Source organism: Lepidochelys kempii, chromosome 4 (assembly GCF_965140285.1).
Source record: "Lepidochelys kempii isolate rLepKem1 chromosome 4, rLepKem1.hap1, whole genome shotgun sequence".
Lineage (NCBI taxonomy): Eukaryota > Metazoa > Chordata > Testudines > Cheloniidae > Lepidochelys > Lepidochelys kempii.
The window spans coordinates 60,452,391-60,476,052 of NC_136383.1; the positions used below are offsets into that span (position 1 = coordinate 60,452,391).

General features: G+C 40.5%; 1 protein-coding gene across 2 annotated transcripts in view; it reads left to right on the forward strand.

Moving 5' to 3' along the window:
• The first annotated feature begins 3,131 nt into the window (after positions 1–3,131).
• Positions 3,132–23,662, forward strand: part of GUCY1B1 (guanylate cyclase 1 soluble subunit beta 1) — a 63,212-nt gene continuing 42,681 nt past the window's right edge. The window contains exons 1-2 of one of the 2 annotated variants that reach the window (XM_073341438.2): positions 3,132–3,292; positions 3,802–3,875. In XM_073341438.2, coding sequence (XP_073197539.1) covers positions 3,290–3,292; positions 3,802–3,875 — 77 coding nt within the window. In that variant the 5' untranslated portion in view covers positions 3,132–3,289. Of the gene's footprint in view, positions 3,293–3,801; positions 3,876–23,662 lie in introns of those variants that run through there. The other variant, XM_073341439.1, reaches the window with a different exon arrangement.

Here is a 23,662-nt window from a genome sequence, read left to right on the forward strand (position 1 = left end):
TCCAAAGAAAAATGGCAACTAAAAAGTAATGCTTTACAATTTGTGAATTTCTCTCAGAAATGTAAACCTGTCTTGAGCAATAACATTTTGTTAGCATCTTATTTTGCTTTTGATGCACTGGATCCAGCAAATAGAATTAACATTGCCTTGATAATTTAAATATTTTGTATTTCAAGCACAAATTTTGAGTACTGCACCAAGTTTGGTGTTCTAACAAGCAAAGATCCCATGCTGTTTTGCTCTTTCTTTAATCTTCAGACCAATAAACCAGTCATCTGTATTATTCATTATACTATACATTTGATTCCAAAACTTAAAGCACACATATGTCTCTGGGTATAAATGTCATTGTGTTTTACCCTTATTTAATTTTACTGACTTCTGAACTTTGACCATAGTACTTACATAGAAAAAGACAAGGGGTGAAATCTTGGCTCCACTGAAGTTAATGGCAAAACTCCTATAGACTTCAATGGGCCAGGATTTCACCCAAGAAGTTCAACCTGAGGGCTGTTGGAGTGGGTCAGCATGTATACAGTATAATACTGGTATGGTATAACACCTACAATAAGCCTGCTATATCTTAGATGTATTTATAATGCATTATTTAAAAAAAAAACAGAAGTAAACTCCCCAGATTCTCTGTTTCGAGCAGAAAGGGCCAGATCTTTAGCTGATGTAGGGCACTTGAAGTTAACAGAACTACAAAGAATTACATTACCTTATGATTTGTCCCCAGAGTTCTTTTATTAGCCTAGTGATGGTTGAAATGAGGAAGGAATGGGTTTGTAAATTTCATACTTGATTTTTTTTCCTTCTCTTCAATATCAACCATCAGAGATTTTACTCGGTTAGCAATCTTGCTCCCATGACTGGTTGTTTGGATCCTCTCCCAACTGGTATCCTTCTGCCAAGAGGAGAGTCTATTTAACCTTAATTTGACTGTAATCATAAAAGCCTCCAGGGCTTGTGGGTAAGTAGTATAACAAAACAGCAATTATTCCTTTTGCTGAAAAAGCATTCCTTGATTAAGGAGCATCCTGTTTTTCACTGTCCCATTTCTATTTTTTTAACTTCCTTTAGACAGATGGTTTAAAAAGTCTTTTCAAAGCATACATTATTTTATATTTGTATAAATTACATTTATAAGAAGTCTCATTTTGGAATCTGGTCTGGCTATTGTCCCAAAACTTCACAGGTCTTTAAATTATCTTCTTTGTCAGATAGATTCTGGCATTGCATTAATGTCTCTTCTAGTTTGAATAGACCTTTCTGTACTTTTTTGTTTCATGCTGCTGTTTAATTTTGTACATTACAATAAAGGTTAAAGATATAAGAGGTGTTTAAATCTAAGTGAGCCTTTTAACCTAGTTTGAAATATTCTGACTTTTCCAAGTGCTGCATTATTCTGCATTTCCAAGTGCTTTTTTGTTCTTTATTTGTACAGTGCCAACCACAATGGGGTTCTAGTCCATGTCTGGGCTTCTAGGCTCTACAATCAGTCATCACCATCAACTCTGCCTGCATGTTGTCCTCCATCAGGTATCCAAAACTCCAACGTTACTGCTATTCCTTAACTTTTTCTTTCCATGTGCCAATTAAAGGGAAACTGTCAACTTATTAAATCATGTATTGTTGAATCATGTGACTATTAAAAGAGAAAGAATTTTAAAAATGCAACCTGCTATTTATTCACTGATGCTGTTTATCTTTTGCATTTCACTTGGCTTGAAATAGGAAAATCAGTGGAAGCTTATTACTTTGTATTTATAATCAGTTTCTCCTTCAGGTTCTTAGTGCTGCAATATTTGGTTTTCAAACACTGAAGAGTTTTTTAAGGGTTTTCACTGGAATTTAAAACAATTGCAGAAACATTTCTATTGGTCTGTCGTTTTTGAAGACATCAGTTTTTTGAAGACATCAGTTTTACAAAATTTACATTTTTGGCTAAATTTAAGTCAACTTTGCCAAAATTACCTCTTGATCGTTACAAAAGGCATTCAAACTAATGTGCACATTTGTCTCACTTGGTATCTTTTCTTATTATAATGTGTCAGCTGTTAGGACACTAAACACAAATGCAGTGCTATTCTTCTGACTCAGCCAGTCAGGCCAGGTCAGTCCAACTGTCTCCTATCTAGAAACATAAGCGGTTAAAAGATCTTTCTGATACAATCAGAACTATGTGACAGATGATGCCCGGTGGAGAAGAACATTAGGAAACATTTAGGATGAGGGTTCTGTTTCTTGGTGTTTATGTTAACAATATACTTTTTTCCTATAACATGTGGCACACACAGAGTACATCACTGTGTGAGCTGGCATAAAAGATGTATGGGCATTAACTCATACATGGCATTATCACTCCTGCCATGGAAAATTTTAGTAAATTTCACAGCAGAAGTGTGGGGAGAAAAACAGCTCCCTGCTCAAGGTGTCTGCCACTTGGTGCAGCTGCGCCCCATGTGCCAGGCTGCAACACCACCTCCTTTGGGGGCCTCATCAAATGTGTTTTTACAGCCCTTTCCAAGACTTCACTGACCTTATTCAAATTCACGATTTCTGTTCCCCCACCTCTGTGGCAAAACTGTAGCCCTACTCCTGAGTAATGCAGCCATCCCAAACACATGTCCTTAAGCTCTTTAAATCCGGTCAGGCCCTTATGCATTCTGTTTCTCATATCTCTCTATTTCTCTCATGCACACGTATGCTGGCATTAATAATGTATTCTGTGGGGAGGACCCAAGCAAGAGAAACTACACTTGTTAAATATTTACCATTCATGAGCTCAAGAAGCCAATCAGTAGAAGGGCCTATTATTAAGACAAGTCAAGCAATCAGGTAACCCCAGCTACCCAGAACAGTAACCAAAAATACCAGCAGGTTGCAGCCATTGCTGCCCACCTTTAGCTGTTTACATTGCAGCAGCATTTGAAACCCGTTGCAAAAGGTTTCGCTGCGGCTGCTGCCCCCCTCCCCCACTCCCACAGCACTGCTCCCCCCTCCCCCCCACCGCCGCGCTTCGCTTCGCTTCCGACTGTCTCCCCCTCGGGGGCTCGAGCCGAGCAGCATCCTCGAGGCATCCGAATTCCCTCCTCTGCCTGTGACTGGAAGCCAGCCCTGGGCCGCGCTGCGGATTGGCTGTCGGGAGGTGGCAGTCAGCGCGCAGCGGGGGTGGCGGTGGCTAGCGCTCCGGCTCTCCTCGGGCTCTGCTGCAGCGGCGGCTACGGTCCCCGAGCGCAGCCGGGGAGGGGGCGTCAGCGAGCGGAGGGGAGCGAGTGGCGGCGCAATGGTGAGCGCGGCGGCGGAGGGTGCGGATGCGGCAGGGGGCACTTTCCTCAGGGTGGCCCTGTGCCGCGGCGCCGGCTCAGATTACGGCCCTTGCTATAGCGCGGGGTGGGGAGGGAGGCTGAACCAAGAGATGGGCTGGGCGCGGGGCAGCGGCGGTGGAGGGGAGGGCAGGCCAGGGTGATGGCGGCGGGGGGGGGGGGGGAGATGCCCGTGGGGTGCTGCGCTGGGGGAGGCGGCTGGGGCTGGCGCCCCGCTGTGGGGGCGATGCTCAGTAGGGGATTTTCTCCCCCGCGGGATGATCGGCGCCAGGACGCACCAAGGGATGCGGGGCGGGGGAGGGGGGTGCTGGTCTCCTTCCCCGGCCCGCCCGCCCGCAGCAAATGACTGCGCCCTCGCACTGCTCCTATGAGCAACCCCCCCCCCCGGTCTCTACTGTCCCCTGCTCCCCCCCCTTCGCTGCTGGCATCCCCGTGACTGACCCTCCCTCTCCCCCCCGCTCCGTGTCCGCAGTACGGATTCGTCAATCACGCCCTGGAGCTGCTGGTGATCCGGAATTACGGCCCGGAGGTTTGGGAGGACATCAAGTAAGTGCCGCCCCCGGCGCGCTGCGAGAGACCCCGGCTCGCTCGCTCGCTCTGTCCGGGAGCCGCCTCTCCTCGGGGCAAGATGCGCCCCCCGCCCCCGCTGTTCGCCCCGCTCCGCCCCTGGCCTGCCCCTCATCGGGTCCCCCCGGGGGCCCCGCGGCAGCAGGAATCTTTCCCCTGCGGATCGTGGCTCCCTTCCCCCGTCGGGATCCCCCCGCCCGGGCACTCTCAGCGGCAGCCGCGGCTGGTTCCCACGCTCCTGAGCAGGGCGGGAGGGAGCGGAGGCAGCCGCAGCAGCCCGGGGGACACGGGTCAGGGCCGCGGGGCGAGAGGCAGCTCCCGGCTCGCTGGCGCTTCCTGGTCAGCATCGCTCAGGTTCGTGGGAAGGAAGGAGCAAGGTCGGTTCCACAGACTCCGCAGCCTCCTGAATGGGCCGATCCGAGCTCAGTTGCTCGTGGGAATGTTGCAACCGCGCCAGGAGCCTCCAGCGCTGATCCCAGGCTGAGCTCCCGGGTGAGAGTCCAGGGGCTCCAGCGCATCCCCGCTCGCAGCCCGATCCCTCCTTTCACACAGCGCGGCTGCTGAGCTAGGCTACGTACAGTGAAGAACACGATATATGTACAGTGCAAGGAGAAAGTGTTTGTTTTTGTTCTTTTCAAAATTTAGCAATTTGTTTGTAAACAAACTGTTAAGTGTTTTCAACCACCACCGTGTACTGTACAGTTAACATGGTGCTAAATGCAGCATTACATTTTTCAATGTCAATCCACAAAAGTGTGCAGCAGGAATTGCGTAAACCAAGCACCTGATATGTATGTTCAAGTCGGGGAGTACATGCAAACTTCTCTGATCATGCTCATCCAATAGTACACAAGAACTGGGTGTTTTGCACACGCCCTTCTTGCCTGCACACTTTTGCATCTGGACTTATGGATATTGCAGACACAACCTGTTAATTATACAGAGTTGTATACTTCTGCCTGTAGCTATGAGCAGTCTTCAGAAAGTAACTACTTGCTCTGACATGGTTAGCACAGCATTTTCAAATTCATTCAGGGAAAGCTTCATTTTAGCTCAGCTGGGGCTTGACTCATTCTCCCTCCATTGGTTTCAATGGAATTGCCCCAGGGATGAAATTGACCTCTGCTGTTCATGGATCCTGAATGTGGTCCCATTTTGACTCTTGGATAAGAGTAATAGACATTGTGTATGTAGGGGGTTCGGACACCACATGGGAAGACTCCACTAACATTCTGGTGTCTGGTCACTATTTGGTAGACACAACAATTAAATCTCTTGCAAATTCCTGAAGGAATCCAAGTGGAATTTGTAGTTTATACCTTCTTAATTAAACACAAAATACTATATAAAACTGACATTAACAGATTACTTTCACACTGAACTTGAAATAAGAAAAACATTTATACAATAAGAAATAGTGTATAAAATGGCTAGTATTTTCCTGTATATTAATATTATCAAAGATAATATTATAGCTTTCTTGAGCCCAACTCATTCTGTTTGATCCTCCAAGGAAGCCTAAATTTAGTTTGAGTGACATTAGTTTGTTTCCAAGGAAATAATTATTATGTCAAAATATTGAATGATGATTTCACTGCTGGATTGGACAGAAGTATGGCTTGGGTTGTGAGGAACCCAAGTCTGTTTAACTCGAATGTTAACTGTTAAACTCTGTTTAACACAAATACAGTTACTTTGATACTTAACCAAAATCATAGGAAAAACAGGTAAAATGCATGACATTCTGCATTCATAAATGCATGATATAGTTTTAAGTTTGCCCTGTAAGACATTTCTTCTTTAACTCTGGGCTTAGTGATAATGCTGGATCTTAGAAAAGCAGATGAAAACCAGAATTTAATACATGGGCACAATGTGTTATTTTGGATGAGGAGTAGGATTTTTTAGGTTTACCTCAGTTACTTGGGGGAATGGTTCTTTCAACTGGCACTCTAATTTCCTTAGTGTTATTTTAATTTTTGTGTGTGAAGAGTCATTAAGTAGTAAATTGAAAAGATTTGTGTTCATCTCAGAGCATGCAGAACATTGTTTTCGTTAGAATCATCAAGATCAAATGTGCCATTGAATGAAGCTTTGCCTGTAGAAATGGAAGAGAAAATGATTCATGAGTTTTTGATGCTGTTGTAAGACTGACATTTTGCTGACACCATTATCATCAAAACATTGACACAATTACACTCCTGGCCTTCAAACAGCTCTTCAACATTTCTTTGCAACCACCATCAGCCTCATAATTTGGGTTACTGAAAAAGGAGGCATGCAAATGACACACAGTGGAACTCTCAGGAAGATTAGCTCTGTACTTTTGTATCCACCTATAAAACAGAAGACACTCAAAACATACCATACTTTTTTATGAAACAAGGGATTCTATAAAGAGAAACTAAACTAAACTTATAAAGCAACTGAAGTAGGTTTTGGTGAGATCTGACAGATTACAAATTGATATTACTGTGGAAATCTGGCTTGATTTTTAATAAAGAACTGGAATGACAAAATAATAATATTAATAATAATAAAAAACAATTTCAGAGAAACACTGGAACCTTGCTTTACTGAACTAACATGGCAGATCCCAAATAAAAAGATCAGAAGTTGAACGCAGAAAAAAGATGAAAAGTCTGAAATCTGTCTGATAGAATGTAATCCCAAATTATAGAGCTTCCATTGGCTTCCCCACCTTAGTATTTATGGGAGCTAATTCTACTTCTGTTTTATAAATGTTCTCTTCCTGGTACTCATAAAATTCAGAATCTGGGGTTTTTCAGTAGTTTCCTGGAACGGGTCATGCCACCTTCCTTGTACGGACTCAGCTGAGTATGTTGAGATAGGAGAGTAATGTCCACATGGGGGAAAGTCTTCATGAAGTCGATGAACATTGGTGCAGCAGATTGTCCTTAAAATGAAGTAAGCATGTTCCTAGATAATATTTTCCTTTGCTCACTAAAAGTTACATGGTCTCTGTCATGTTTGCCATTTTAGTCTACTTTTTCAATTCATTTCTTCTGAAGAAGTTGACTCTGTATATGGAACAAATGATTCACTGTGTGCAGACCAACGTTGTATTATTCTGCATACAGGGGTTTTCATGCTAAATAAACTGATATTTAGGGCTCTAGTTCTTTTTTATATTTAGAGGCTTTTGGTGTTTTTCTCCCCTTCTCAGAAGAAGAATAGATTTCAGACTCCTTATTTTTGTCATTGTTACATGTAGAAGACCATTTCAGATCTGGTGTGGCCATTTATACCTTTCTCTAGTTACCCGCTGCTAGAAACAAATGAGCTCATCGGGATTTACCCCTTTGCTGTCATGGGGTAATCTTCACATTTGGGTATGTGTTTTCAGCTTGGTATACAGGAATTTGTACTATAACTTCCATCATGTTGATGAGAATTGCTACTTATTGCACTGAATATTTAACCCATGATGTCTATAGACGGTGCCATCCTGTTGTTTTTGACAGTCTTTCATATGTATGTTTCTTGTTGCACTGCAACTCTAACTGCCAAACAGACAACCACCAGTGCCTATGAGCTCTTTATTGTCCTTTATTGTACATTAAAGAGAGTTTAACGTCAACACATTAAACATATTAAAAAGATAGGCACATGCACATATTAAAAAGACAATTCCAGTAGGGAATATGTAAATTATTGTCCATCCTGAGCTTCCACCATTGTGGTTAGACTTTGAGCTGGATTATCTAAACAAATCAAAGGTGCCTCTGTGGCCTCCTGTATCTGGGTTTTGCTCAGGCTTGACCCCCAATCTGTGATACTTTCAGTGAGTGAGATTTCCAAAAAAAAAATATGAGTGAGATTTTAAATGTCTTATTAAAACACACAGCAAAACTCTTCATCACAACAACAAGATCCTTTAGAGTCTCCTTTAAAATTAATGCAGAATAAGTGTTCCTCTTCCCAAATAGCAGGTCTTGAAATACCTGGCTCTGTGAAATTAAGCGAAGTGTATTGCCTGGAGGTGAAGGAAGTTATTCAAATGAAATCTCTGTCTTCTTTCTATTTCTGTGCTAAAGACTACCGTAAAACAAGGTTACATGACCTGGTGAGTACAGAAAAAGTAGACCAGAGGTAGAAGCCTGGCCTGATTGCAAAAGGCTGCTGCTAAACATCTGGTTATACTGTACTAGACCCCCTAGAAAAGAAAATCTAAGAACAAGCGTGTGTCACAATATGTACATAGCAAGTGGTGGTGTGTTACTGTGATCCCAGGAACCACAGTTCCCTCCCAGCTCCCCACCTTGATCCGGGGAGTAGGGGTAATAATTTGCTTCCCCAGTGCTCAGCATTTGCAATGGAGCCAAGGCTCCAGCCATTCCCTGCCCCTCTTTGCCTACCTACTGTGTGGTGGGGAAATAAATGGATGCAAGGGCTCTGCTTGCCCAGACTCAGGGTTTGGGTTGCCTGCTAATTAGTGGACTCATTTAATAGTCCTTTGTATGGTAGTCCCAAATTACAACTAGCCCCAAATTAAGACTTAAACCAATCTGCTCCTCTCCAGAAATGTTTAAAAACTTCCCAGTGTGAACTGATGTCATCTTACCTGAGGTGTTTTGTGGTGATGTTACCATTCTGCCATTGTCCCATGAGAAAGCCACTGTCTCACATTTTCAGTGCTGTCTCTCAGCCAACTTCTAAAGCCACCATACCACCCAATAGCTAATATTTTTGCCTGAAATTCCATCATAAAAACTGCTATATTATTATTTAACTGGAGTTTGAATTGAAAATTAGATGGACTGTTAATTATTGCAGATTCCACCAAAATGGGTCTAATCTGATGCCAGTCAGAATGGAGAATTCTTAGTAACATTGATAGGAGTCCTATGCACACAGCAGCAAAGAAGAAAAGAAGAACATTCAAAGTGAATTTTTTATTAATATTAGCAGTAATAGTAGCACCTAGGATCCTTAGTTATGGCCCAGGATTCCATTGTGCTAGGTGCTGTACAAACCCAGAACAAAAATCAGTCCCACCCCAAATCGCTTAGTGAGCATTTGAACTATAGATTGATCTTGCAAGTTTTCTCTCTGTTCACTGGAGGGGCTTCAGAGGATCTGTGCTGTCACTGGAGCCCTCGAGAAATTTCATTCCTCCTAGGGTGTGAATACTAGTGAAAAGTGCACTGTACCTGGCTACCACTGATGGATTGTGTGGAGATAGGAGTAGGTTGGCAATAGGCACCCTCATGTCACAACAGTCAATGCTCACAATTGATATGATGATTATCTCAAAAAAAACAGTTGTGAACACTTCAGAGAAATGACTTCAGGTAAGGAATAAGCTGCAAAACTCAACAATTTTTTTATATATACCAATGCATAAGCAGTAAAGAGTAAGGCAAAATGCAGTATTTATTACACACACAAAGCTATGCTACACGGACAGTATTAAGGTTGCAAAGTCAAGAAGTCAAAAGTTAGGAAATGCCAGTGTTAAGGTTAATTTTTGCCCTAAATTGTCCTAGATGGACACAAATCAGACATCAAAACTTATAACATTAAAAAACCAGTTATAGAACACTTAAATCTCTTTGGTCACTCAATTACAAACCTAAAACTGGCAATTCTTCAACAAAAAACTTCAAAAACAGACTCCAATGAGAGACTGCTGAATTGGAATTAATTTACAAACTGGATACAATTAACTTAGGCTTGAATAAAGACTGGGAGTGGATGGGTCATTACACAAAGTAAAACTATTTCCCCATGTTTATACCCCCCCCCCGCCCCACTGTTCCTCACACGTTCTTGTCAACTGCTGGAAATGGCCCACCTTGATTATCAGTACAAAAGGTTCCCCTCCACACCCCCCTGCTCTCCTGCTGGTAATAGCTCACTTTACCTGATCACTCTTGTTACAATGTGTATGGTAACACCCATTGTTTCATGTTCTCTGTGTATATAAATCTCCCCACTGTATTTTCCACTGCATGCATCCGATGAAGTGAGCTGCAGCTCACAAAAGCTTATGCTCAAATACATTTGTTAGTCTCTAAGGTGCCACAAGTACTCCTTTTCTTTTTTTTTGCGGATACAGATTAACACGGCTGCTACTCTGAAACCTATATTAACTGAGTGCCTCACAAACGTTAATTAATTAATTTTTATAAAACCTTTGGGAAGTGAGGGAGTGTTATTACCTCCATTTTACAGATAGGGAGTTGAGATAGAGATTGAAGTCTGAAGTTTCCGCTAATTTTGGGTGCCAAATTTGAGACCCCATATGATCAGATTTTTCAGTGTACTTAACATTATATGTTTCAGAGTAGCAGCCGTGTTAGTCTGTATTCGCAAAAACAAAAAGGAGTACTTGTGGCAGCATCCGATGAAGTGAGCTGTAGCTCACGAAAGCTTATGCTCAAATAAATTGGTTAGTCTCTAAGGTGCCACAAGTACTCCTTAACATTATATGGATTTTTATATGCTCAAACTCAGCTCCCATTGACTTCCATTACAGCTATGAGTGTTCAGCACTGATGCAAATCATATCCCAGTGTCTCAGATTGGGCATCCAGAGCCCGCCTGTGGTTGAAGCCTCGAGTCCTGCCAGTCCCCTACTGCCTTTACCTACTGCCTTTCTTAAGTGCGATGTTGTGATGATAAATTCATTAATGTTTGTGAATCACTCCTATATTATAGTGGTGACCTCATAGAAAGGCCCATGAGGAAATTACTAAGTCTTTATTCAGAGCAGTGTTTGAATACTGTGAAAAAAGTAAGGCCTGAACCACACATTGAACAATGTGGGAAAACAAAATATCGAATAGCTACTCAGTAATTGAGCACCATCAGTCCTGTGCACTGAATGAACCAGGGGCCCTTTGGAAAAAATAGTATGTGATCATGTAATTAAAGACAGTGTCATAATGCATATGCCGAATTGCACAGGTAACCTTAATTCTAGTATTTCCTAACTTTTTAGTTTTTGGCTTTGCAACTTTATTAATAATCTTATAACATAGGCTTTTATATATATATATATTGTTTCAACAAGGCAGAAGGGTGTGTGTGTGTGTCTCTCTCTATATATATATATATAAACACACACACACCCACACCCTTCTGCCTTGTTGAAACCACACTGCATATAGGTCTGAGTGCAGTATTAGCATCAAGATGGCTCAGGGAGACTTGAAGGAATGTGCTTTGGAGAAGACCTTACTGATGCTCCAGAGAACAGAATGTGTTCTCCTTTAGTGCATGCTTGCAGCCAAAGCTCATCATGCTGGTCAGTGTTTGAAATTAGCCATTCTGTGGCAGTATGGCAAACTGATAAATGTTCCCTTGTAGATGCCTCTTGTCCCCTAGAATTTAAGACTTAATTTAAAAAACTTGTCTCCAAGAGTGAAGAAAACCTTTAAAAATGAACCAGATGTAGAACAATGCAATGATGTTTGCCTGAGGCTGCAAGAAGCAATCTGGAAAGAAAGCTGTAACAAAGTCATGAACAGCCCCAGTTTATTTACAGAGGGTCATTCACTCTGAAGCCTAATGACAACAGTTTATATCATTACATTGTTAACAGTTTCACTGCTGATTAAAGCCCATAAGAAGAGATGAACAGTCATATTAACTAGACTATAAACCCTTTGGGGCAGGGACCATCCTTTTACAATATGTTTTTATAATGCTTAGCACTATGTAATAATAAATAATAATAAATAAATCAATAAATATGAAGCTCTGCACAATCTGCTGTGAGTGGCATCTCATTTAGGAGTTATGAGTGGGTGGAGCTTGGCAGAGTCCCACCACTAATTTTTTGAGTCCGGGCTAATGTCTTATCTTGTCTTCTACTTGGTGTTCTGTTACACTCTACGGAAGAGGTTCTCTACTTCCAGTCTCGTATGTTCATACACCCATGTAGCTAAAGAAAGAACATTTGCTTCTAGAACATAAGAACAGTCATACTGGGTCAGACCAATGCTCCATCTAACCCAGTATCCTGTCTCTGCCAGTCCCAGCTTCTGGCAGTTGGAGGCTTTGGGACACCCAGAGCATGGGGTTGCGTTCCTGACCATCTTGGCTAATAACCATTGATCGACCTATCCTTCATGAACTTATCTAATTCTTTCTGGAACCCATTTATACTTTTGGCCTTCACAACATTTCCTAGTATTGAGTTCCACAGGTTGACTGTGGGTTGTATGAAGAGGTACTTTCTTGTGTTTGTTTTCAAACCTGCTGTCTATAAATTTGATTTGGTGACCCCTGGTTCTTGTATTATGAGAAGGGGTAAATAACACTCCCTTATTCACTTTCTCCACACCAGTCCTGACTATATAGGTCTCCACCATCAGATCCCCCCTTAGTTGTCTTTTTTTAAGCTGAACAGTCCCAGTATTTTTTAATTTCTCTTCTTATGGAAGGTGTTCCACACCCCTCATCATTCTGGCTCTCATGCGCTGTACCTTTTCCAATTCCAATACATCTTTTTTGAGTTGGGGCCACCAGAACTGCACACAGTAGTCAAGATTTGTAAATTGCTTTGTAAAGATCAAAGGCACTGCATACCTACAATGTTAATTATTCTTAATTGTCTGCTATCAGTGCACATTGATGAAAGAATAAACTCTTTCTCTATAGATTAGGCTTAAAGTCCATATTTATTTTGGAATAATATAGGACCTAATTAAAAAAAACCAAAATATGTCCAGGCTTAATATAATTAATATAGTTAACTGCAGTGGTCTGCAAAAAGTTGTGGAAAATTGATTTTTCATGGCACCCTTACAATTGTATGGGTTTCCATAGTGCAGAAGGCAGACATAGTAATTATTCAGTCAGGCATGATCATAATGGTTTTGGAAAAGCCATAAGTGTGTAAAAAAGATGATACTGAATTGACTTCATTTGTGTTTGAAAGATAATTCAGGATGAAATCTTCATTACTGAAAGGCCAATAGAGGAATACATTTTTTCCCATTATCCCTTTTAACATTTAATGAGTTATCTTTCAAATAGTGATTTAAGTGGCACTAATGGATAGCCAGTTAAATTCATAAATGAAACTCTTTCATTCATATTATTCCAAAGATTAATTAACAAGAACCCCTGAATGTTAAGAGTAAACTGATTCTTTTCATATAACAAACCCATAACATTAAGAAGTTGACTCTCCATCGAAGGAAACTCCATTAGGGGAATCTTGTGAAGGGCAGATCTGATTTTTAACTTCCTGTTCATTTCTGCTAAAAAAAAGAAATGATGGCATAATATGAGCCAGAGATTTTTGCATCATCTCGCTCCATCTCCTGGGTTTCATTGTGTAGGGGGATATTTTAGCCCACAGTTTGTGCAGTGTTTTGAGATCTATTGGGATAAAAAGTGCTAGAAATACATCATTATTACAAATGAAATGCTTACGAAAGCCCTTCCTTTCAGTCAACTTGTGTAAAGGAAGCAAAATAATACGGGCTTTGTATTCTTTATCGTATGTTTAGTATTTGGCGTAGTAATATGCAGCTTGTAAATTTGTTACAGTTGACTGTATCTCCTAGGATTATCTTGTTTTGAAAGTCTACATTAAACATTCTCATCTCCAGTCCATAGACCTGGGAAGCAACTCTGAGTTCTGAAATCTATAAAGACACCAATTTACTTTACGCAGAAAGTCAGCTTTCTGGACAGATTCCCATTTTATTTCATCTTGTGGCTCATGGTAATTTATGTTTTTTTCCCAACTGAATGTTTAAAATCTCTTCAGACCATCTAGAATACACAAAGGTCTTTTGGTTTTTCTGTAGATCAATACTTTTGATATGTCTTAACAATGTGCCCCAGTGAACCATCTGAAAGGAAGATGATTAGTGTAAAAAAGATACAGATAATCTCTGAGGTAATACATCAGTCAGTAATTGTATCATTTAAATGTTAAAGAATGCATTTGGTATGAAGCAAAGGTCCTGATGCCACTTATGCTAGTTTTAGTTTTACACTTGTGTAATTCCATTGACTTTACTGCAGTTACTTGTTACTCACTCTCGATTTACTCCATTGTCAGTGAAATCAGAATCATGCCCAATGTCTAAGGGCATTATTACATCATTAAGGTCATTTTGTCTAGTGTAGTCAGTCCGATGAGCATTTTTTCCATCCTTGGAAATTACTTCACAGCATCCATGGAAAACCAGGAATAGTGAAGCACAATGGTGGCAAAAATCCCAATAGAAACAATACCTACTGTGCAAAAACTTCTAGGAGTGATTTTGGAAATGTTGTTCTATGTGAGGTGTTTAAGGTGATATACACAGTGTATGCTCTCAGGACCACAGTCTAGATAGGAAGAGATACAGTTGCGTTTTCAGTTTACGAGATGATCTGTAAAGGAGATCAGAGGCTTCTAAACAATAAAATTGTTCAAGGTTGTATAGTACATGTCATGTCACAGAAAAGCCTGCACAGCTTCAGAAAATAAAATATTTATTTCTAGCAGATTTGTACCACCATTTTTCCTAAATATATTGATAATATTTTATAATTATTTAGCTGAAAGCAAAATATAAGTAACTATTCTCTAAATAATTTTTTTGATCAAAGAAAGGTTTTATTTTTATTTTCAGCTTCATGATAGGACACAATTGGATGGCAAGTACAGAAATCAAAAGATAAAAGGGTATCCGACAGAAGCAACTGTTCACTTAACTATAATTTATTCTAATTACCTTTGAATTCAGCAGACCCACAGCAAAAAATACATTAAAAGTCCACCTTGTGTATGAAATACCAAATATGTAAGAGACACATATATAAGAAACAATGTAGGATGAGATCTTGGCAGACTAAGCTACTTCTAAGGTCTTTCATGGATGGCAAACTTTTCCTTTCCTCCAGCCAAAAGAAAGCAAATAATACCTTTATGTTTTCAAGATCCTAAAGCTTCATGCTAATAGCAAGTCTCTTGCCATGCGTGCTAATTAAGATCTCTGTACTAAGCAAAAATGAATTTGTTCTAGGTCATGTCTCATTGTGCTTTGCAGTGTAAACCTATTATGTTCTACAAGTGAAATAAAAATACATGAAATCAGTAATTTAATTTTTTTTAAAAATTCAAAGTGGAAATTCTCATTTTTTAAAGACAGTTTTTGTCCAAATGTTAAGTCTTCATCCATCTTTGTATATTATTAACATTGACAATGAATCTAATAATGGGAATATGTTTTCAAACAGAAAACTGCCCTTACAATGGGACACATTTTCAAAGGATCCATGTTGCAGGTTCAGGGGCACCTGGAGACATTAGTTTTTCTGTGCTGCTAGAAAGGCATGAAAGACCCTTAATTTCCTTCTCTCTTTCCCTTTAGATCAATTTGAAGCAAGGCTCATTTAGGGCTTGATACTGCATCATTCTAATCACTGGAATCTTTTCCATTGACTTGAATGGGATCACAGTCAAGCCTTATATGAGTCCTCTGCCAGCTCTGTTATCTTCTACAGCATAGTAGGCAAGTTATTTTTTTCTCCCTATTGCATACCGGGCTGACCTTTCCCTTTTCAGATTGTCCTGGATGATTTATGGGGGAGGGGGCGAGGGGTTGGTGGGAACGGCACTAATGAACCTCAGAAGACCATAAGTCTGAGTCTCTGTTTCACCACAATTTGTCTAGCCTTTTACCCGAGTGAAAAATTAGTGTAAAGTAAGTATAAACTGCTGGTTATCTGATCTGGTAACATTTTGTAATGGTGTAAATTGTTATCCAAGTTCAGAGCAATAATAAATGAGGCCTATCTTGGGGGTCAGTTTGGGCAAGAAGTGAGAGCGTCTGTCTACTGTAGTTTTTGAAGTTTAGTACGTTCCCCTAGTTAGGAATGAAGTACACCCTTCTTTTGTTTTTAGAAATGTAAAGGTGACATAAATCGTAAATCATGTTGCTGTTCTTTTTCTGTTTGGCTTGGAAGCTGTTTTCAAAGAAAAGCACAATATAAAAGTTAAAAGTTTGCTACTATAATGCCGCTAACTTGCTAAGAAATCAACCACAGCTGCACTTGTGAGTTCGCCAGATATTGTTGCTACTGGCTGGTTTCCAGCCAGTCTCTTAAGAAATCACCACGTTTACCACTGCTAATACCTCTGTGGTCAGATCCTACAATTTGCGTAAAATTTCCAAGTTATCACTGTTATACTAACTATTGTTCACAATTAGAGCTGGTCAAAAATGGGGATAAATATTTCAGCAAAATTATTGAAGGAAGGTGCTGCCCAGTTTTAATTAAATGTTGAATATTCCGAATTTTCTATCCAGCTCTTCCCATGATCTTTGTACAGAACTTCAGTAGAGGTCAATTGAAAGCTCATGGGTGGAACTAGGGTACCAAATAGAACCTTAAGCGGTTTTGAATTTCCTGGCTGACTATACAACATTCTATGAAGGTGGTCTGCTGTGAACATGTCCTTTAACAGAATCATTTTAAGATTATGCTATTTGTCTGCTTAGTTTGAAATCAAATTATTATTGATTATTCCATAGCACCTAGTGGCTTCAGCTGGGATCAGGGCCCCATTGTACTAGGCACTGGACAAACATAGTGAAAGACAGTCCCTGGCCTGAATAGCATGCAATCTAAATAGACAAGATAGACAAAGAGTAAGGTAGTGGTGCCCAACCTATTTACCATCGTGGGCCGCATATGCAGAGCTCTCTATGTGTTATGTGGGCCACATCCACACAATGTATCTATACCACCTGTATGGCCCTGAGGATGTCACGTGGAACGCAGCTGTGTGCCGATTGGGCCACAAGTGGGCTGCAGATTGAGAACCACTGGGATAAGAGGAGAACTGGAGACACAGAAAGAGGTAAAGTGACTTGCATAAGGTCACACAGCAGGTCAGTGGCAAAGGTGGAAATAGAACCCAGGCCTCCAGGCTCCTCATCCAGAGGTTTGTACAGTACATCATATTGCCCTAGATCATACTGCCTGACTTCAAGTATTATGTACACTGGTTTCCAAACAATATAGTAAATTTTCTCAATGTTACACTTAAATAAGGTATGACTTTTCAATTGGTAATATTAAAAATGTGGGTGATTTGGTGGCTCAGGGGACTGGTAATTGGATGAGGAGGGTGTGGACTTTCGGTAATGGTTTGTCCTGTTCAATTTTGATAGACAGTCTTTACCATCTTGTTGCTGTTCACTGGTCCATGTGCATATGCTAGTGTTTTCATCCCAATCCTAGTGGACTGAGATTCATGTGAAAATTGGCATTGCTTGTACTGTACTTGTTATGCTGGCAGATCCATTAATCTACCCACTTTTACAATAATTCAATTAGTATTGTTTAAAAACAGGTTGATGTACTTAGAGGTGAAGGAAAGCTGTAATACTGAGGTCATGCTGTAAAGTGTATTGCATAGTTTTGATTAGTAAAGGGTAAGCTAAAAGTATGCAGTATGTAAATATTGAAATAGTAGCCAAATATGTTGCAGCATTATTGAAACTAGTACCCTCAAGCAAATTTATTATTAGATAGCCTACATTGCTATGAATTTGCCAGGCAAAAAGGCCTCCACAAATATACAAGCGGCACCATTACACTGAGTTTGCCATTTGAAAATAGTTACTAATTCTAGCAGCATTTTCCCGTGACATGTACAGGGAATATCCCTTATACTAATAAAACATTTCAAAACAGGAATAACTATTAAGCGTTCACACTTTATAATCACTACAAAGAGTAGCTGTAGAATCACCAAAGGAGTCTGGCTATATTATGAAGGGTTTCCAGGGCTTGATCCAATGCCCATTGAAGCTAGTGGAAAGATTCTCACTGACTTCAATGGACTCTGAATTAGGCTCACAGTGATTAAGAGTTCAATCCTCCTCATGTGAATAAGGGCTTTTAAGAATGGCCTTAAGAAAAGTTGCCAATGTTTTATCACAGGTCAGGTGTTATAATGATTCATCATGTGTGTTGCTCCAGGCAAAGAGGTGCTCTGCCTCTTGCAGGGGCAGGTCTTATATTTGGCAGACAAGAATTCTCAGGGAGAAATGGTGGTGTGAAAAATTTCCAGCAAACTAGTTTACCGAATTTGGAGTTACCAGAGCCATATATTAAATACTGTCACAGGGTGGCTGGTGCCTTTAAAGGGAGGTGGGCCCACCCTGCCTGTGACATAGCCAACTCCTCTCCCCAAGTGGGGATAATGAGGAAGGCCAGGTGTCCCAGTCAGGCCTGTGGTAGATAAGGAAGAGGCCTGGAGAGAAAGAGAAGGTGCTGCAGGTGGGTGTTGACAGATGGTTGCAGACATTGCAGAGTAAGATGGCTCCTGTGGGGCCCTGAGTCAGTAGGGAAGAAAACACCAGTGGGGAAACAGGTCTGTGGAGAAGGCCAAACTTCAAGCAAGAAGTGGTGGGACAGCAGAAAGATAGATCCCTAGAAAGGAGGGGCTTTGCCCAACTTGGGACTGCAGTGAAAGAAAAGGACTTTAAAGAAAGGGATAGTCCCTTAGAGAGGAGAGACTGGGTCCAGTTGAAACTAGGGTGAAGACTGTAGGCAGGCCCTCTCAGAGGTCCAGCTTTTGAGGCCCCTAGACAAAATAAAAAATAATAAATGATGACACATGAAAACAAAATAAGGCACCAAAAAAAGAGTGAGATATAATTTGAATATTTTTTTATTTAACAAATGCTTTTCTTGCCTTTTTCTGTGTAAATACACTAATTATTGTGGAAAAATCTAGCTTTTGTGCAAAGTCAGAGTTGATATTAAGCATGGTGAGCCCATTCAAATGCTCTTCTCCCATAGTTGAATGGTAGTAGTTCTTTACCTGCTTCAACACGCTGAAGGTGCATTCACCTGAAGCCACTGATGCAGGCAAACCGACAGAAAATACACAATGCAATTGTGACATTAGGAAACACCCCAGAGAGTCCAAATTTGAGTATTTCTTGAAGCAATTCGTTTGGGTTGCAATCCAATTTAAAGTTTGTGGAATATATTCATTTGAGGAAGATGACGTTGTCACTGAGATCTTTTGAGATTTCTTTGTTGTACTGTTGCTGAAATTGTTCAGCTGCAGAAAGTAGATGTTCATTACTCAATCTGTTGAACTGCCAAAGAAACCCCAAAAGGGTGCAAATTAGTTGCAGTGACTCAAATTGATGTGTAAGACGTGATTGAATAGTGTCAATGACGACAAGGAAGACACTGACACTATAATGCTGCTCGGCATCACATTCAGTAGGTAAATTGCGATTGGTGGAGAACTCCGATGAAATGCCAGTATTCTGTGCTACAAATTTGGACTCAGTCAGGATCGCATCCCAATGTTCACGAATCTGTTGAATGTCATTGATAAGACTTTCAGTGTTATCCCTCTCAACATCAAGTGTACCATTGCGTGCTTCAATTACCAGATTACTTTGGTGGATCATTGTAAGTAGCTTCATCCACAAAGATGACATCAGAATGCATTCAAATTTGGACATGTGTTTCTGAATAGACTGAAGTTCAGTTCAAGCCTGTGCAGTGAGATTGAGAGATTCAAGCTCATTTAAAGCCTTTCTCACTGAATTCAAATGCTACGCAACTGGTTAAACACCATCAATCCGTGCAGACCATCTAGTTTTGGACATCCCATGCAGTGAAACAGTAAGATATTGCTTCAGAATTTCCCACCTTTGTCAACTGCTACTGAAGAGATTGTACATTTGCTGAACAGTTCCAAAGTAAGTAATTGCCTCTTTGTATGATTCAGTACAGTCAACACCTACAAGGTTTACTGTGTGGTTTCCACAGCTGGAGAAGATACAGTTTGAATTATGCTCAAGCAGAACTGCTTGTACACCTTTGTACTTCCCAGCCATATTAGATCCATTGTCATAGACTTGACCAATGCAGACTTGAAAATCTAATTTAAAACCTTCTAGAATTGCTAGTACTCGAGCAGCAATTTCTTTTCCAGTTTTTCTCATGAAATTATCAAACAAAATAAACCTTTCTTCAACTGAAAATTTTCAGCTGTCTACAATCTTAACATCTCAAATAACCATAGTAGTTTGTTCCTTGTGAGAATAATCTGGAGTGGCATCAACAATGATTGAAAAATACTTGGCATTTTGAATCTCATCAAGAATTGTTGTTTGTATGAATGATCCACATAGCTCAATAAACTCGTTTTGTATGTGTGTAGAGAAATAATGGACTTGCATGCTGTCATAAATATAAAGGGAAGGGTAAACACCTTTAAAATCCCTCCTGGCCAGAGGAAAAAACCCTTTCACCTGTAAAGGGTTAAGAAGCTAGGATAACCTCGCTGGCACCTGACCAAAATGACCAATGAGGAGACAAGATACTTTCAAAAGCTGGAGGGAGGGAGGAACAAAGAGTCTGTCTGTGTGATGCTTTTGCTGGGGACAGAACAGGAATGGAGTCTTAGAATTTAGTAAGTAATCTAGCTAGATATGCGTTAGATTATGATTTCTTTAAATGGCTGAGAAATTAAGCTGTGCTGAATAGAATGGATATTCCTGTCTGTGTGTCTTTTTGTAACTTAAGGTTTTGCCTAGAGGGATTCTCTATGTTTTGAATCTAATTACCCTGTAAGGTATTTACCATCCTGATTTTACAGAGGTGATTCTTTTTTACTGTTTCTTCTATTAAAATTCTTCTTTTAAGAACTGAATGCTTTTTTCATTGTTCTTTGGGTTTGGGTCTGTGGTCACCTATGTAAATTGGTGAGGATTTTTACCAAACCTTCTCCAGGAAGTGGGGTGCAAGGGTTGGGAGGATTTTGGGGGGAAAGACGTTTCCAAACAATGCTTTCCTAATAAATAAACCCAGATAAACGTTTAGTGGTGGCAGTGGAAGTCCAAGGGCAAAAGGGAAAATAGTTTGTACCTTGGGGAAGTTTTAACCTACACTGGTAAAAGTAAGCTTAGGAGGTTTTCATGCAGGTCCCCACATCTGTACCCTGGAGTTCAGAGTGGGGAAGGAACCTTGACACATGTGCTTTTGACTCTCTTGCGATTCTCGAACATGTTTAACATGCTCTGATAAAAGTGGGTCATATTTGCTGAGGAGCTCAACTATACCTAGAAAGTTTCCATTTGCACTATCACCAATGTGTTGACTGGAACCAAAGAAAGCCAATTCCCGTTCAGAAAGAAAAAGGATCACATTCAGGATGCGCTCAAGAAGTATTTTCCAGTTATTAGTTTCTGTAGAGAGCTCAGTCAAGAGTAAATTCTCAACTGAATTTTCAGCTGATGCTGCCCTACTGACTGATTTCCATGCAACATAGTTTTCTTTGTGTGATGAACTCTTATGTGAGGGTATTCGGTCTTTCAACTTCCTCAAACCTCTGTTGATGCTCCATCCTGACTGAGCAGGGAGAATTGATGCATTTGCAGCACTTTTGTTCAAAATGAAGCAGGGTGCACAGTACAGAGTTTGTTTTTCCGTACTCCAGAATAACCAGTCTCTTGTGCATATCTCACCATTTGGAACAGTTTTTGTCAGCAGACGAGTAGGGAAAGCGTGATTATCAACATCTCGTGGAATGTAACTTGGAATTTCAAAACAACTAATTTGAAGAAAAGATTGCATTTGGACAGCATTGCTCTTGTCAATAATTCCAGTGTCAATCACAGTCAAACCTGTAGTACTCCTGGATTGCTCTTTCTGCGTAAAATCTACATCTTCCTCTTGCTATTGATTTCTTGTTTCTTGATTGTACACAGGATCTTCTGCTGCATCTGTTATTGTTGGCACATCTCCTTCTTGACTACTGTCCTCGTGTTCAGATACTGGCATTAAAATATCATCTGTTGCAGCTGCGGAGTTTTCATTATCTGTAGCATTGTTTGTTGGGTAAGGTGTGTTTTCCAGTGGTTTAAGAAATGGAGTTATTGGTTTGGAACTCTTAGCTGCTGCTTCACTCAGTTGTTTTTGCTGTCTCTTGCTTTCACCACTTTCAAATCCCCTCTTCGTAGTGATCTATCTGGTCAATATGTAGCCTATCCACACTTGAAATATTCTGCTGTAAATATGTAGCTTATCTACACTTGAAATCTTCTACTCTAAACGTGTACACGAATGCAGTATGGTACACAAATGCTGAAAAGACTTAAAACGAAGGAATACTAATTAAGAACACAAAATGAAACAGTCAGATAAGTTATTATCCTTATCACTGAATCAAAACTCAAGCACTCAAGGTATAATATAACAGGCTGAGCTGAAGACAAAGGGATGACATTTATATAGTAAATACAGACACGGATACAGACAGAGGGATAATGTCCAAAAATTTCAAATGTGTGTCCTCATGAAACTCTCTGTACAAGATTGTCCTCACAAATTTTCACCTTGAATCTGGGCCTATAGACTACGAAAGCCTATGATGATGGCCAAACTACTAAGCTAGGGCTCAACCAACCAACCAGTCACCTCTTTTAGCTACCATATGAAGATAATAATGAGGAATTCTGACACATAAATAATTCCTTAGTCAAATAGATGTAAAACTATAAAGACACTAAAATGTAACTATTCTCTACCTTTCAACACGCACTTGATCCAGTATCAGCCACTAATAGTGGTTTGTTTATATAATCAGCTGATCTGAGAGGACAAGTTCATCACGGTCTAATCTTGTGCCATCAGAACCGATATATTTTTAATAATATTTATGAACATTTTTAACTCTTTGATGTGACAAAATCTATATCCGTTAACAAAAAAATTGTCTTTTACCAAATCACATCTCTTCTTTGCTTAAATGTGCAGCTCTAAGCTGATAGAGTGTGTCACATTTTGGTCTGGTAGGGATGTGCATAAAAACAAGTTGCAAAACTTATCAAATGCCAAAAAATTAACAAGTGTCTAAATTTGAGGCCCCCTTTGAGCTTGAGGCCCAGGCCAAATGGCCCTCCTAGCTCCCTCCTGATTGGCCCTGGCTGTAGGTTTGAGTTCTATTTTGAAAGACCGTGCAGGATTGAATAACTCTGAGCCCAGAAAGCTCTTCTAGCCCATATTGAATAGTGGTGGTGCCATCGCCTTTTCTAATTTCTCTTCACCCCTTTGCAACACCTATCCACAGGGAGAAGTCCCTGTGCTCAGAAGTACGCAGGAATGTGACAGTGTCTGGACCTATATATTCCTCCCTTCATGGTCCAGTAAGGGCACCCACTCTGGGCTCCTGTCTCCTCAGCCATCAACTCGCTTGGGTGGAGACCCGTGTCGCTCTTCTTCCTGAATGGGGCTTTTCCAGGCTGCACAGTTCTCTACCGACACTGTTAGTATCCTGGCAAGTCAGACTGCCTAAGCAGGCTAGCGTCTGCATTTTGTATTCTAGGAAACCCACCTCACTTTGGTTGTCCCAGAAGTTCCTTCTTGTCTGGCACATCGTTTGAAATAGTCCTTTGAAGCTCATATTATTTCCCAGGGTTTACACTGTCCACATTATCTCCCTAGAGAAGTTACAGACAATCCCATAATAATACATAAACTTTGTATTTATAATACAGTGGACTCCAAAGCTATTTAATTTAATTCAGTGAGATCTCCCAAAGGTTGCAGGAAATTGCCATATCTGTCACAGGCTCCTTCTACCTCTCCATTTGCTTGAATACACCAGCAACTGTCTGTCTGTAAATGTCTGAGTCCAATTTTCGAAGCCAGGAATTTCAAATATGTAGGAACTACCAGGGCAGCCATTTAACATCCCAGAGTGCCTCATTTAGCCTAGTTACTAGAGACTTTTGTGGGGAAAGCTT